At 38.8% G+C, this 16,550-nt stretch overlaps 1 protein-coding gene across 3 annotated transcripts; it reads right to left on the reverse strand.

Moving 5' to 3' along the window:
- Nucleotides 1-21: 21 nt before the first annotated feature.
- ATAD5 (ATPase family AAA domain containing 5) lies at nucleotides 22-16,373 on the reverse strand. 3 transcript variants are annotated; one of them, XM_064395479.1, is made up of 24 exons: nucleotides 16,226-16,373; nucleotides 13,580-15,348; nucleotides 13,165-13,252; nucleotides 12,327-12,491; nucleotides 12,010-12,148; nucleotides 11,446-11,530; nucleotides 10,803-10,984; nucleotides 10,207-10,364; nucleotides 9,790-9,943; nucleotides 9,270-9,563; nucleotides 9,002-9,098; nucleotides 8,396-8,478; nucleotides 8,161-8,306; nucleotides 7,884-8,034; nucleotides 7,252-7,422; nucleotides 6,952-7,064; nucleotides 6,775-6,868; nucleotides 6,477-6,541; nucleotides 6,011-6,191; nucleotides 5,135-5,325; nucleotides 4,009-4,841; nucleotides 2,750-2,914; nucleotides 2,506-2,561; nucleotides 22-182 (listed from the first exon to the last, which is right to left on the reverse strand). In XM_064395479.1, the coding sequence occupies exons 1-24, from the start codon at nucleotides 16,295-16,297 to the stop codon at nucleotides 37-39; spliced, it is 5,598 nt and encodes a 1,865-aa protein (XP_064251549.1). In that variant the 5' UTR covers nucleotides 16,298-16,373; the 3' UTR covers nucleotides 22-36. The 3 variants fall into 3 exon arrangements, with proteins under 3 accessions (XP_064251549.1, XP_064251550.1, XP_064251551.1); XM_064395480.1 differs by lacking the exon at nucleotides 22-182 and adding an exon at nucleotides 1,189-1,548; XM_064395481.1 differs by lacking the exon at nucleotides 22-182 and having other exon boundaries at nucleotides 1,663-2,561; nucleotides 16,226-16,372.
- Between the last annotated feature and the right edge of the window lie 177 nt (nucleotides 16,374-16,550).

Below are 16,550 nucleotides of genomic sequence, written 5' to 3' on the forward strand. Positions count from 1 at the left end.
ACAGCAGCAGAATGTCTGAAAAAATTCTTCAGCTACTTACATAGAATCTCTTTTCAGCATCCCCCCTCTAGGAACTGTTGCATACTGGAATGTAAATGTGGATTTAATTTTCCCCAGGTAATCTTGCAAGCCATACACCAAAGCTTTTTGCTGGCTTGATTTTTGTAGTGTCCTTACAACTCCTGTGGAATAAAAGGAACATTTTGTATGACATTTGGGGAGTGGTTATTTATATATATATTTCACAAAGACTTGAGACAGTCTTGCTCTTGAAGGGGTCCTTCCCTCCTCCAACTTCTATCCTGCTGTAGCATTAACACAGTCTAAGCCTTTGGCTCATGCTTGCAACCCTAACTGCTTTTTCTGTATCATTCATGGGATGGTAGAATAATGTCACTCTAATTTACATTCTGGAAAGCAATATTGGCATGACAGTAAAGATAAAAAAAAGCTTGAAACTTGGTTGAGATTTCCCCAAGAAGAACAAGGTTGTTGGTTTTAAGTTGCTGTATACCTACTAATAGATGCTGAATGGCAGAGTCATTGTGAAACTCCAGCGTTGTTTTTACTTCTGATTTCAAGACACAGAAGTTAGCTGGAGGGGCAGTACATAAAGGACTAACCAGGCCCCAAACTATTGCAGGAAAATATTTTGCATCAGAAGCAGGTGAATTTCACAGTACTGGAACAGGGCTTGTGAAGCATTTCCTTCCAAGCAGAGTTAGTCAAAAGCAGCCCCAGGCCCCTGTTCCTCAAGCCCATCCCTCCTGGAAACCTGCTTTATTCTACCATACAATAGATGCTCATACCTGATGCACAAAAATCCAAAGGTGCTAACTTATCAGAACTCAAATCATCACACACAGATTATCTTTCATTCAGAGTAGCTTGAGGTGATTTCATGTGGTAAATATCTGCTCAAGAAGGGAAATACTCGAATTCCACCTTACCTTGTGGACACCACAGCAGATTCTGTAAACAACTTCTTAAGGCAGTTAGTAAAACCAGAGAGCTGACTTCAAAAGAAGGTAAAATTGCCTCTCACTGCTTGCTAATTTGGGTCTTTCAAATTATCCCCGAATTTCCTAAAATACCACTTCTTTACAGGACTTGTTTCTGGTTTATGGAGGTCCTCACTGTAATCTAGTTGGATTGATAGTGCCCTTAGAAAGCAGTCAACAGATACACTTTTATAATTTTTAAAAAATTAAAAATGTGTGTTTATTTTTACAAATCATATAGGAGAAGCAGAGACTGTTGATACAAAAAAATCAAGCCATGAAGATTTTAACAGCTGCCACTATTTTTTTGATAATTCTCGACTATGGAAAGAGTAAACCATAAAAATTATATACAGTGCAGAAGCTTAAAATAATTTACTGTTTCCATAAACATTTCTAATTCCTGAACATCTTTAACACATGAAAAATGTAAGATAAGACCAGAACTAGGAAACAGCCTTCCTTATTTTTACAGAGACACTGAGGTAAGTGGAGCACCACTGCATGGCAGCAGTCTGACTCAATTTGAGGAACAGGAACAGTCCAACTGCAAAGGAAAGGCAGAAAAGTACATGGTTGAACAAATTCCAGTTTTAAAACCCTTTAAAAAATATGTTTCAGGAGTTTTACCTTTCATGCAACAGAAACATTGAGATTGTAGCAAAGTCTCACAAATTTATTGTCGTATAAAAACGGATTCAATCACAAATAATCAGGCTGAAGTCTTGTCAAATACAAAAAAAGGAGCTTAAGAATAGAACACAATATACAAGACTAGAAGTAGTTAAATATTCCTGTATCCAAAGTAACACCGGGATAATTGTTATTTACAAAATCTTGCCTAAATCTCTTGAGACCATGTTGAGCTACAGTAACAATTTCTCTACTTTTTTAGGAGGTTAACATGCAGATCTGACAGCTGTAAACAATGGAAGGAATGTATACAAATATATGTACACTGAGGCATAGTGCTTTGTAAGGACTTTGTCCCCTGTGGTCAGAGTGAAGAGTTGGTTTTAGTAATTTAGACTTTGGAGGACTTGTTGCATCCTCTCTGTGTCCCCTCCCACCTGGAGTTATTTATCACTTTAACTGCAAACTCAGAAACAAACTTGTTTGAACAAAACAGTCTCCTCAGAAAACAGCAACTTTGATGTGGAGGTTGTGACAGTTGGTTGTTACAAAAGGACTTCTTGCTATGTGATCCACAAATTAGAGAGAAAGAGAGCAAGAAGTCCCCACTGAATAGTTTGTGCATTTAATATTATGAATGCCCTTACTGGACAAGCACCAAACAAACCCACATTTCAGCTGTGGAGAGCAGTATAATGACAATAGATATATACATTATTTTAAATAATTATAAAAATTTAATATACAAATGGCTCTGAATATACAATAATGTGGTAATTAAAAAAACCCAAACAAACTATGGTGAGAATACCACCATTAGGCACAAAGTATTTCTGGTGCTGGCAATTTTAAGGGAAGTCCAAAGAGAGACCATTTATCGTTTTTCTGGGTATTTCAAGATGAATCCCTTCAAGATAATGCAAGAACCTATTAAAAAAAAGTAAAAAAGATTGTTAAGGGAACAAAGTTATTTCCAAATATAAGTTAACACTTTCATTATTTTCAGAGACAAATGTCCACCTTCCTTGCCTAGAATTATTTGACAATATTTTATTAAAATCCTTAACTACCTTCTATAATGAAATGTAGCAATATTTAGGAAAATCCAAACTTACCTTCTTTTAGTCTTCTCTTGCTCTTTAAGCTTCTCAGACCTGCAGATACTGCGGAGAGTGGGGAGGTATTCAAGGGTACTGGCTTGCTTATTGCCCAGGTTTAAAGGACTTCTGGAAAATACAGTTTTGATGACAGCCATCCTCTTCTGTGCTTTTTTGTGAGTGCTAAAACAGAGAATAAAGCTTTATTGTTTCTTATTCAAGAACGTGCAGTGATGATTTTATTTCTTTAGGATCAAAGCTACTGGTTTAAAACTCCATTACATTGATATCCAGAAATGCATCCCAGTGGATCAGATCTGCAACTTCTAATTGTATGCTGCTTACACAGCATCACAAAGCTGCACCTGGACAGAAACATCAGGACCAGCAGTTTGTTTGGCCAAAGCTCCCATCTTAATTAGGAGTCAGATCTGGTGAGCTCTTCAGTCTAGATACAGATGTGAGGTTCAGTACAACCACAACTGAAAGCATCTGTGGTCTTCAAAAAGAAAAAGCATTATGCAATTGGTATTTGCCAGAATTTTGGTGTCAGGTCCAGTGTCTAACCCATGACATAAACCTGGCCACAGGATGCATGGTCAGATCCATTCTGCCATTGCTCCTCTGGGTACTGATTTACAGAAGAAAGGCTCTAAGCCATTTTCCTGTTCAGACCCCTGAATGGGCTTTAAGTGCCCATTGTGCCAATTTTACCAATGATGACTCGTTTATGTTAAAAACAATGTTCCATGCCAACACTTGATAGTATTCTTTGGTCTTTTACAATGTATTAAAGGCTATTCTTTGTTAGCATAAGTTACTACAAAGAATTTACTTTGGATTTTGTTAGGTGGTCATCAAGCAATACCTACCAACACACTTAACGTGCATTCAGTATGAGCAGGTGACAAATTTGCACATTTGGTAGTTGCAGAATCCCCTCTGTCTTGAAAAAACTATTCCTTTAGGGTTCTGTTATTCTTTTGGGGGTGGTGGTGCTGTTTGTCCATTTTTAAAATAACTAGACTAAGACCACCATTCCTTAAAAACATTAGTCAGGCTGTTCAAGAAAAGTCACTTTTTGCAGATTGACAAGAAGTTAATTTAAGGTTGTAAAAGCACAATGAACAATATACTGCAGTGTTTAGAGGCACACTGACAGCAGTCATAGTGGTATGAATGTGCATACATCAAATCTGAAACAGTCCTACACCCTGTGAAATGCTCCTCTTGACAAATAACTGCATTACACTCCAGAAATGTTAACAAAGCCTTACCTTGAATCAGCTGCCTGACTGAAGGATATGCAATTCCTTGTGTTTGAGGCAGGCAGAGTAAGTCCTTTCAGCTGATCACTTTCAGGTGTTTTACTCGTAGTTGAAAAGGATTCCAAATTTTGTGAAATATTAACAGAACTTTTAGTGAAGCTGAGTGCTTCAATAGCTGCCTTTATTTCACTACAGCTCTGGGAACTCCACCAATCAGTATTTTCTATACTGAACTCATCACAAAGGCCATTTCTGATTTTGGCATTTGTCCAATGGAATTCCTCACTTCTAGAAAACTCCAGTGGTTCCCTGGTGTTAGTGTTTACACAGCAATCCAGGAAGGACATGTCTTCCACAAACTCAGTCAGTGACTTTAGACACTGAAAAACAACTGCAGACCTCCTTTCGTTTACTGAGGTTTTAGTTTTAACTTCTTTTTGTTCTTTATGCACCAACAATTTTGATTCCTTTTTATTCATTTCAACACATGATTTAGGACTGTCTGATGGCAAAGTTATGAATTCAGCTGAATAGTTCAGCTCAGAATCAAATAAGTCACTATCATCCAATATCTCAAGCATTTTCTGAGCCTTTGTCTTTTTAGACTTTTTTCCAGGGCTACTCTTCCTAGAGCAAGAACTCTTAGTAGATCTGTCTTTTGAAGAAACTATAGTAGTCCTCTCAAGTATAGACTTTGAGGCTTCAGACTGGTTTGACAGAACTTGCACTGGTAAGGGAAGAATAAGTTCAAGATTACTATATACAAAATCCACGTGCTTCATCTGGAATTCTGTGAGAAGCTGCATCAATTTATTCCATTCCTCCATAGTTGTGATTTTGTGCTGTAAAATAATAATATGAAACCTTTATCAACATATAAAAATTAATTTCTTTTAAATAAAAATGTTATTACAGAAAATCTCACACTCCTGGCTTTGTGCTTATGAAGTGAGGGACTATTTTGCTTGTAGGAGACCACCCCAATTCAGATTGTACTTAATAACCACAGAATTCTCTAATTTCTACAACAAACCTTTTCAGAGATTTGCTTCTAAGATGATGTTATTCCTGGTGATAGTTACACTCAATTGTCTGGCAATCATTCAAAGTATTACCAAGTCAGCTACAAAAATACCTTGAGAAATGTAAACAAATCTTCTGAAGGCAACAGGATGTTCTTAAGGCCAAGCAACGTCTCTACACAGCCTGTATTACATTTTGGAAACTCCTGAAGATGTGAATCATCAGCTTGAGAAAAATCCACCTTGGAATCCTTAGACTTTGCAGGATGAATGACATTATCTGCCTTCCTTGTCTCTTCTTCTCCTGCACAGAGATAACAGGCTTTACTTGAAAGGAGACAACTGCATCATGAACTTGATTTTCCACCTCTCTGCCTCAATTCCTGTCCCAAAGGATGCTGTAACTGCCACCTCTTGCTGTGGTGCTGGAGGAACAGAGCAGCTGGAATGAGACATCCCCATGCCCACATCACTGTGTCAGTGTTACCGACCTGCTCTCCTGCTTCCCAAGTAACCTCTGAAGGAGGCTGTGCCTCACTTGTCTCTCCCTGTCACTCCCTCACACCCCCAAACTCCTCCTGAATCCTTTGGGATAAAGCTCCTACCCCTGCCTGCTTGCCAGCTGTCCCACTTTTACCCCTTTTTCAGCTCTGCTTCTTCTAGGTGAACTGCCTATCAGCCATATGGATAAAGAACTGCAAACTCTGAGGAAAATTACTACTGGTTCCCTTCTTTGCCTAGTTTTACTACTCACAGCATGAAAGGGAGAGAGTAAGTACCATAATGACAGGCAATAAAACCTCAAAGTTCCTTATGCATTAATGCAAGGCTTGGAAGTAGCTAAAAATAGCAGAAGCATCCCCCCCTCCAAAATTTAGGGGTCTTACAAGAAGTTACCATTTATTCACACATGTCTAAGAATGCTTTGACTTAGTCAAATTCATATGAATAGATGGATATTTTTAAAAGATTAAATTAAATCAAGGTACCATGAGGTGCCAAACACTTCTCTTTCAAGCATCCACCTCCACTTCTAACCCAGAACTGTAAGTACAGGACACTTTGTCTGATATCACAGTTATTTGTGGTCAGGAGAGCAGCCAAGTCTTCCACATCTGTCCGGAGGTTCTCAGCCAGGCACAGAGCTTGGAGGTAGCTCACAGAGTTTGTCTAAACAAGAGTTACACACAGACCACTGAAACAACTCAAGCACACTGCAAAGTCACACAAGAGCAAATTATTCTACTTATGTTTGCAAAACATTTTGACTTTTAATACAGAATATTAGTTTATTAAATTAGATTACAGTTAGATTAAAACCTGTAAGGAAAAACAACTACCCTATCTATGTTATATCAGAAATATATAAACCTACCCCAAGACTTAAATTTCAAACTGAAATCAACTGACAATTGCTTGCTTAGGATGCACCTGCATTTCCAGACATAGACTTACCAAAGAAGGGGTTTTAAAGTTGATCTCTTCAAAATAGCCATCAAACATTAAGCTGAATGTTGGATCTATAAAGAGAAATCAGTGAACTGTCATGACATTATGTTCAAACCTAGTTATTTTCTTTATCAATCAGAGCAGCCAGTACACCTTCATTCAAACACTCAAACACTTGCTTTACAGTCCCCACTCATTTAAATCTGCATTTAGGAGCAGTATTCAACCATCACCATTTACAGCCTCTAATTAGAAGTGGCTCTTCTGTCTGTGAAGCCTCATTATTGTCACAAACACTACTCACCATTGGTGGTAAGAATTACAGGTCTCTTTGCAGTTGCCATGAATGTCTTTATGGCACTTAAAAATCCTGCATCTTCATCAAATATTATATCCACCTACAGAAACAAACACAGTGTCAACAGCTTGAGCAGCAGTTACAAGCTGTGAACAGTCAGAGTACATTTCATGTGAATTTTACCTCTTCAAAAAGAATGAGAGATGTTGCACTTTTCCTGTTGGATTCTCCTTCTTCTTTGTTTATTGACTTAATCTGAGTATCTTTCTTTACTTCCACTGAATTCTGAATATTTCCTGCAGATGGATGAATAATAGAGCAGGAAGGAGGAGTGAAACCATTTAATGCTTTCCAGGTACTGGTTTCAAAAAACCCCCATGTATCAAATGCTTAAGAGAATCTGTTCTTTTCTCCACACAGCTCCATACATGGTGTAGCATTTCCACCTCCAAAGGTAATTCATTATTAAAAAGAAATACCTACCTCCATTTTTTTCTTCAGATGTTGCTTCTCCATCAGCACCTCTTCCTTTGGCAGAAATTTTGAAGTAGTTTGCAAGTGTTTTACAAGGCAAGCTTCGTTTTAATCCTGCTCCTTTTGGTGACAGTGGTGGCTTTCTTGGAGAAATAACTTTCTTTGGAGAATACATTTTTTCTGCAAGGTATGTTTTATATTAAACTTCATCTGGAGATATAATGTCAAACTGATATTTCTCAGACAAATTTAAAGTAAAACCCATTTTTTAATCTATGGTAAATGACAGGTTTACTGTGCTGATTTTTTGCTTGTTTTCCTTTTCTCTTGTTATAGGAAAAGCTTTCTGTTCAATTATCTATTCAAATGCCACAGCACTTGCTCCACCACTGCAGAAATAATGTAATCAAGAGCCAGTATTTTAATAAAGTCATTATTTCATTTGGTCTCTAGTTGTGTTAAACAACAGACCAGTTCTTACTATTATGGCCAGGTAAGCTAAATCTGCTATCTTTTTTAAAACAACTGATACCTAAAATTTATTTGGGGAATTCAGTCTTTAAAAACCTTCTCCCCTCTGTAAAATCCACCCCATAATTCAGAGAAAACAAAGAACCCCAGATAAGAACCACAACACTTACTTGGTGACTTGGTAGTGCTACAGCTGTTAAAAAAGCAAGGCTTGTGTGCATTCACACCTTTTTTGTCCACTTGATGAGACTGAGTAGCTTCTTTCAGCTGAGACAAAATCTGTCTCCCACTACGCTGGCAAGAGGCATTGACTTCAAATATCTGCAATGGTATTTAATTTACAAAAAGAAAGAAAATTAAACTGTAGACACCTTGTATTACAAATGCTTTTGTATCATGAGCTATAAATAAGAAAAATGCACTGAGGAAAGAAAGAACTCCACAAACCTTAAACCCAAGCTCCTGAGCACAAGCATACACTGCAGCAGTTTTCCCCACTCCTGGTGGGCCAGTTATCAGAACTGTATTGCAAAGGGTTGTCTCTTCGTCACTATCAGATTTACTATCTTTAAAGTCAAGGCTGCTTAAAGAATCTGTAGAATTATTAAAAAGAAAATAAAGGATTACTGTTATTTTTTGCCAACTTTCAACAAAAGAAAAACTATATTAATTCTATCAGTACCTTCTTGCTCTTTGTCCTCCTTTTCCCTTTTCTGATTTCGTTTTTCTTCCAAATCAGCTCTCTTTTTCCATTCTTTTAACCAACTATAAAAGAAAGGAAGAAAACAAGAATAAAAATTGCTGGTGAATTAATTGAACCAAATTAAGATGGAACAGAACATAAACTAGGGGACATCAGCCACTTTTATCCCACAGAAACCTATCAAGTCCTTTCACATAAAAGCAAAAAAATGTTCAGGATTTGATTATTTTGTAGAAAATGTTTTCTTTTTCATTCTCCATTCTGTTAGCTGATTGGTATAAAAAGTCATTTGGTGAACTACTTATTCACTCATAATTCAATGTTGTTTTGTCAGATGGATCTTTAAAGTCTGTGCAAGAGCCACACCAGTAACTTAAGCACACACAGAAAATTTAACTGAAAGCCCAATGTGTTAGGTGGAATTTAGTGCTAAATTCCTGGGAAAAGCAGACAATACAGCAAGATCATGATCAGGATGCTTGTAGGGAATTATAGACAAGTACTGCTCTCTCAGTACTTGAGCATTTGCAAGAAACATGAGGTTTTGAGTTATTTTAGGAATGGATCCATGTTCCAACTTCTGACCTGTGTAGCCTTTCAATTTCTTTCTTGTTTCCTACAAGTTCACTGGAATCTTGAGGCTGATATTTTTCTGTCCAGAGCATGTCTTCCTTTTCCACACCTACAGAAAAAATATTGTCCATTTTTAAACAGTTCTTCATGCAATAGACTTGATCACATCTAGCAGAGTATCAGGACTAGATTTGATTTTGCATCACAGTGGAAAGCTGACAGAGATCACACATACATTTCCCCAATGCAAAGATGAAGATGAGACAGGAAATGCAGTTACCTGAAAGTGCATTTGGATCTGATAAACAACCACTGTCTTCTGTCACACTATCTGGTTTCTGGGTTTTGTTTTTTCCCAAGTGTGTGGCTTGTCCTGTCTCTGCCTGTTTTTCTCCAGACAGGGGATGAATAAGCTTCCTGGAAACTCTTGATTTCATTTCAGTCTTTGTACCTTCAAGTTGTTTTCTTCTTTTTGATTTGCGGTCTTCTGTTTCTTTTCTTTTCCTCTTTGCTTCCTTCCAATTGTCAGGATGTTTCTCAATTACATCAAGATTTGCAGTGCCATCTCTGCTGTCTAAGAAAGAAACAATTGCATCCATTTAAAATTTCAGACCATGTCCATTACTTCTGTACATTTGGTTAAGCCATATTTGAAGAATTTTGTCAAAATAACCTAAAATGTAAGGATCAATGTATTTCCAACAACAGTATTCCTCCAGTAACATATTTTTTTTAATTCCCAGTTGTTTTTTAATGCCAGAGAGAGTGAGGGTGGTTTTCTCCCTGCACAGATTCCTAACCTTGTGTGCTGTTTTCCAAAGCCAACCGCTCTGTTTGCTTTTTCAGGAACCTGGAGTAGTATTTTCTCACTGGAAACTGAGAGTTAGAAGCCACAATCTCATCTAGCAAATCCTTCTTGAATGCATCAGGAAAAGCTGGTCGGTGGCCTGAAAGCTGGAATACACACACAGAATTACTCAAAAACTTTACACAGAATGTTTTGCATAATTTAAACTGGTAACATCTTGTTAAATTCAGAAATTAACAGAAACTGATGAGAACTGTCTAATGGTAAGATGCAAAATGGGTAACTCACACACAGCGAAATTAAAAAAAAAACAACTAATCACAGCACTGAAACAAATTAAAACAACAGGATTTATTAAAAAAACAACTCCAAACAAGTATCAAAACAATTTGAATTTTAAAGTACTAACCACAGGTGCAGAACAATTTCCAGTTTGCTTTGAATTCACAGTGGAAAATTCACCAAGTGAGAGAGTGATTTTTGTGATGTTGGTGACTTCAGTACTGAGGTGCCTCAGCTTAGTTAATAGAGGACATGATGGTGATTCCAATTTCCACATTGGAGAACCTACAAAGGAACCCCCACCAAAAACAAAACAAGAGTTAACTTCTGTTCTAGGGAAAAGACATGGGCTGCTCTTTTGTCTTTTGTGAAGTCTTTTGCCTTTGTCAGAACGAAATGGTTTCTGCCCAAATCAGTCCAACACAATCTCTATTCTCCAAATTGGAAATTAACAGACCAACTTTTTTGACTAAATAGTAAGAATTTTGCATCCTTATCCATGCATGTATGGACTCCTTTAGCATCAGTTTAATTTGTAAATTTTGTATCCAAAAACATCTCACCGGAAGCTTCTCAGTTTTGTTCTCTTACTGAGACACAAAACAAGAGGAAACTCCCACCTATTCCAGTCCTAAGCTGTTCAAATTCTTTATTTTCTGCACAAATTCTTCAGAATTTATTATGTACCTTTGAACAAAACCCAAAAACTTAACACAAGCTTACAGTCATCCTTCTGCTGTACATGGACAACAGTCTTGAAGCAGGAACTTGCAAGAGAGTATGCTTCCATTGCTGCTGCCTTCTTTGCAATCTGCCTCTTCAGTGACTCTGGCAATCCACTCATCAGGAATTCACGTTTTGCTCTGAAGGGATCACCATCTTGAGAATTTTCAGATGCATCTTGGCTTTAATGAAAACAGAAAAGAAAAAGAAAGAAGATAGAATTAGTAGAACTTCCAGCTATGCAAGGCTGAATTTAATCACATTCTCTTCCAAATGAGTTGAAAATAGTCTAGCAGAACTGCTAAAATTAATATTAATGTGGTTAGTTTGAAATTAATTCTGTGTTAAAAACTTTAATCTAAAAAAATCTCTTTGGTTTTGTATTTTTATATGCAATTGGGGATTTCTTTTTGATCAGTCACCAACTACATTTCCAGACATCCAATATGATTCTAAAATGGTTGAGGAACTCTTCAAGAAACCCCTAAAATTTTGTAAGCAGATTAAAATATTAATCAGTATAAGAGTAATGGATATTCATAGCACATTTCAGTAAGTGTATTTAAATCTGTAAAATGAGAGAATATTAAGTAACCTTGAAACATATTTTGACTTTTAAGCAACTGCACTCTTGACAACTGACCTGCTTTCATCAAAGATCACAATTGGTTCACCTGCAGAGTTTGGAGCATTTTTGCCTAGGCAGGAAGGTGGACATCCCAGTTTCCCTTTAAAAAAGTAAAAAACCTATTATTAGATCAGCACTGATACAAGAGTCTAACCTTGCTTCTGTGTTCACTACCTGTATGTTTCCTTTAACATCATCAGGAAATCTCCTTTTCTTAAGGAAAAGTTGAGTATTTTAACAAAACTCATTATAGCTTTGTTTCTAATTACTTCCTCAGTATAGATGCTATTTTCTAACATTAGGAAAAAAGGAGACACAACAAAACATGGTATATGTTGACAATTTTTCAAATAAACAGTTTTCCCTGAGTGAAGAAAAAGCAAAACAACACATATAAATAACCTCTGCACTATTAATTGATATAAAAAGGGAAGCTATACATTGCAATATTATACAAGATAAATCAGAAGAAAAGATTAATATACTGCAAAGGCAGCTTTATGAAATAAAGTTACAATAGTCAATAATAGAAAATGTTTCTGTAACAAAAAATAAACACATTCAGTAAAACCCAATTACCATTGGAGTTCTTTGCAACCTTCAAGTTCTTAGATTTCTTCCCCAAAACATCATTTAAACTCCGAAGTTTCTTTTCCTTCACACTCTGCTCTGCAGTAGTGCCACTATCCACATTTGAACCTAGAATTATTACTGATTCCTGGAGAGAAAGCAAATCTAGTAAGAAAGGAAACCCAACTTCTCCTCCTTTATTAACAATACATTGCAGATATCTATCTTAGCATGCAAACATTTATTGTAAAGAATCAAGTAGGAATCATTTGTGTTGCTCATATCAATAAATATATAAAAATATCCCCCCCAAAGTACAGCCTTACATCACTTTCTTCTAATTTCTTCCTCTCAGCAAGAGCTCGCTGTCGAGACGAGCGCCTCACAGGAGCTGCTGAGTCTTCACTCGCTTTTGATCTGTTCTGCTGTATAGCCTTTGCTTTTTCAATCAGCTGCTTTGCTTTAGATATGTTCTTAGAAGTGGAGTTTATCTGTTAACAAAGAACAAAAAAACTGAAATAGCAACTAAAAGCACTCTCTTCACTAAGTACTTTGCATATAAATCTAATTTTTCACTTTCATAGAAATAGGTAATTGTTGCAAAATTTCACTGGTATCAAAAAGAAAATGAAATAATTGAAAGAACAAGCAAACCAAGATGACATCAACAGTTTTCAAAAGGGAATGAAAGCCCTGCAAGGAGATCCCCAATTTTTTCATGTTATTACAGAAATGGGCAGTAACATTCTTAAGTCTCAGCTGTTCTGCTGTGCACAAGCCACTGGATCATTTTAAGTTGGAAAAAACCTCTGGGATCATCAAGTCCAACCTCTGGCCAATTACTACCTTGTCAAATAAACCACAGCACTAAGTGCCATGTCCAGGCATTTCTAGATCCCATCCTGAGAACCTGCAGCTCAGAAGCATGCTATTTTATACCATTCTTCTGTTATGAAAGGTGGATTTTTACTAATAAAACATGTTTCAAGATCTAAGGTACAAGAAAGTATCTCATCATAGTTTCATCAGAGTATATTCCCTTTCCATAGGGCAGCTGGGAAGTGTCATATTGTATTACACCAGATTATTTCACAATACTGAATACACCACAATTATACCCATACAGGAAATGACAATACTGACACCAATTGTTACATAAATTACCTTTGTGTTTTTGGAGTGAGCCTCTTCATTTTTCATTGCTTCAGCTTTATTTGATTTTGTAGCTGCTTTGATACGTGTAAACCTCATTCTAATTAGGGAAAAAGTATTATGAAATTATTACTGGTTAATAAAGGGAAATGTTATTCTCAATCTCATTTTCAAAAGCTTTTAAAAATACAGTGCTGTAAACAGAAGCAACTGGTTTAAGAAGGTTTTTTTGTTGTTTGGATGGGGTTTTTTTATGTCTTTAGTACAAACACATTTATAGTCAGCTTTGGTTCCTCTCTATTTTTACCCACCATTATCATTATCCATGCAACATTGATATACAGTCCATTAATATTGATGTCTTATTTTCAAAATACTTGCATACAATTAATGGGCAAAAAGGTAGAATACACTCTAAAGGGTTTACCTTATTGGGCTGTTTCCATCAGAGGGCACAGTAATCACCTCAGCTCTGTACATGTTGCTCTTCTTGCAGGATTGTCTGTGTGCTTTTGGAGTGGAAGTCTCTAAGGGGCAGGCACTTAATTCATCTGCAGAACAGGCACGTCTAGCCCTGGGCTTCTTAGGTGTAACATTTGTTGATGTTTTGGTTTTCTGCTGCCTTAAACTCCTCCTTAACTCCTTCACTTCTGGACTTGATAAAATTATTACATCTGAGGTGTTTTCCTTAGCACCTGAATCCTCTTCTCCACTAGAATTGCTGCTGTTTGAGACACCAGTTTCCTTAGTTTCTGAAGCCTTCTTTCTTCTGTTTCCTTCTTTCTGAACCTTGCTAGATTTTCTGGGTTTAGTTCTACTGCTTTTAGGTTTGGAATGTGTACATTTGTCCACATAATCTTCTGGTATCCCGCTTTCTAATCCTTTCTTTGAAGGAACAGCATCTACAGATCCCTCTTTTTCTTTTGAGGACTTTGCAGGAGCTTGCTTTTGTTTTCCAGGTGCCTTTTTAACTCCACTTTTTGTTACATCTGCTGTTGGTTGTCTAAAAGCTTTCATAAACTGATGCTTTTCTTCCAGAGTACATTTTGGCCTCAGAGAATCTGCCCCTCCAGTCTCCAGTACAGCCAGCTCCAATTCTTCTTCCTCAATAACCACATTGGATCTTCTTTTCTGAGTTACCTGTTCAGTTTGCTCACTGTCCAAAAGGGCTGGGCTGCTTTCTCTTTCCCCTACACGTCCTTTCTGCTTCAAAAAAATGGAAGCTATTTTCCTAGAGCCTTTCTGCTCCTTATTTGAGGGAGGTAATCTGGGGGGAATGGAATGGACTTGTGCAAGGACAGTCACTGTTCTGAGGGGCAGCTGCTGGGATTCCTCACACTTCTCTGGGTCACTAACACTGTCACTTCTGTCCATTTCATTCGCTGTACCAGAAGTGTCCATTGCTGGCTTTGTGTCTTCTTCAACATTATTTTCTCCCTGGCTTCTCAAGAAGTCCTCAAATGACACTGTTATTATACAATTATTTACCTGGGATGTCCCATCATCCACATGAACCTCAAAACTGGAATCACCAAGAGCAGCACCACACTCTGCTACTGCATTTGTCTTCTCCTCAGTTTCCTCTTTATATATTTCATTCATCTGGGTTTCCGACGAAGAGCTTTCAGACAAATCAGTATTTACTTTGTGCTTCCTCTTCCTTGATTTTTTTATCCTATTTTTTGATCCATTTGTTTCACAACCAAGGTTTTTTGCATTTTTTCTGGAGGGGGTAACGTCTGGGAAGTTCTCTCTTTGATCATTATCTTCTGCTAATTCTCCTGCACGTTTTTTGTCCACTAGAGCACAAGAAGCAATGAAGTCATTACTGTCTTGTTGCAGTTCTGTAGTTGCTCTGCTGTCATCACTAATAATTTCTACTTCAAGGTCATTCTCAGATTCTTTCATTTCTTTTGGCATATTACTTGAATTAACTTTCTTCCCTTTTCTCTTCCGCTTTAAAGATGGCTTGGAAGATGATTTACACTCTTTTTCATCAGCCTCCAACAGTGTTTTATTTTCTCCAGCTCCTACTGGGAATGCAGCATTCTCAGCTGCAGATGTCTTTTTAAAATAATCCAAGATATTGCTGGATTTTGGTGATGACAATGCTTTTTCCACCGGTTTTGCTAATGGTGAAAAATACTTTGTGATTGTTTTTGCAGAAGCATCTTCCTCTCGCCGCTTCTTGCATGGCTGTAAAAGGTACAACATGAACCTTAGTCTTAAAAAACCTAAGATGACTTATACAGAACTTTTTCAGAAGACAAAAATTCACGTTAATGTGCTCAGACTGGGCACGCATCAACTGTATCTTCATGTTTTCAAAGGCCATCTAAACCTGGAATAAAGATCCTGCTCTTTCAGATGAATAAAAATCCTGCTCTGAAGCCTTGAGATGGTCAAAACTGAACAGGATCACCAAGTCTTCAGAACAGCTCTGCAGAGATTTCACAATACTGGAAGTCTGAAAGTCTGGGTCAATTCAGATGATCGACCTTGAGATGTTCCCCAGAGCCTCTGTGGAGCATTTAAGAGGGGATTCCAACATCACTTAAAAGGTCTGGTCCTACCGTGAACATCTGACATCGCTTAGGAAGACAGTGTAGCTTTAAGAGTACTTAAAACGAACACAAGAGAATTCTTATCTTGCATAATGATTCAAACCATGAAAGAGCATTTACTTCTACAGCTCCAAGAAAGACTTTGCCTCATAAAAACTTTTATAACTCCTGGTTTACCAGAAACTGAACTCCTCGGAAATCACACCCTCTGAACCAGAAAAAGTCTCTTCCCAAAGCCCCTCGGAAGCGCTTGATGACAGCCCGGCCCGCGGGGCTGCGCCGAGCCCCGGCAGCGCCGGGGAGGGAGCCCGGGCCGGGCCGGGCGGCCCTCACGGCCCCCGGGGCAGGGGACGGGCGTGTGAGGGCGGAACGCAAAGGGGGAACGGCAAAGGGGGGAGAGGGGCAAACGGGGGAGAGGGGCAAAGGGTGGGGAGAAGGACAAAAGGGGCCCCTGCCAGCCGCAAACCCTTTCTCCCCCCTCACAGCGCGACCCCGGCCCGCGTCCCCACCTGAACGTCGCCGTCGCTCCCGCCGAGGACGGGGGAGGCGGCCGCCGCGGCCACGGCGAGCCTGCCCACCATGCCCGGCTGCTGGGGGCGCGGAGCCCTGCCTGCCGGCCGCTGGGGCGGGGGAGCGCGGGGCCGCGGGCGGTGCCTCAGGGGCGCGGGGCGCGCGCCGCCGCCATGGCCCCGATGGCGCCGCCGCAGGGCGCGCGCGCCGGGCGGGCGGGCGGGCGGTAAAAGCGCGCGCGGCGCCAGATTCGGATCCTCCGCGCGGAAGGCGAGGGGCGGGGCTCCCACGTGACCCGCGCCCGCTGCCCAACAGCCGCCCGCC

Source organism: Passer domesticus, chromosome 20 (genome assembly GCF_036417665.1).
Source record: "Passer domesticus isolate bPasDom1 chromosome 20, bPasDom1.hap1, whole genome shotgun sequence".
NCBI classification, from domain to species: Eukaryota; Metazoa; Chordata; class Aves; order Passeriformes; family Passeridae; genus Passer; species Passer domesticus.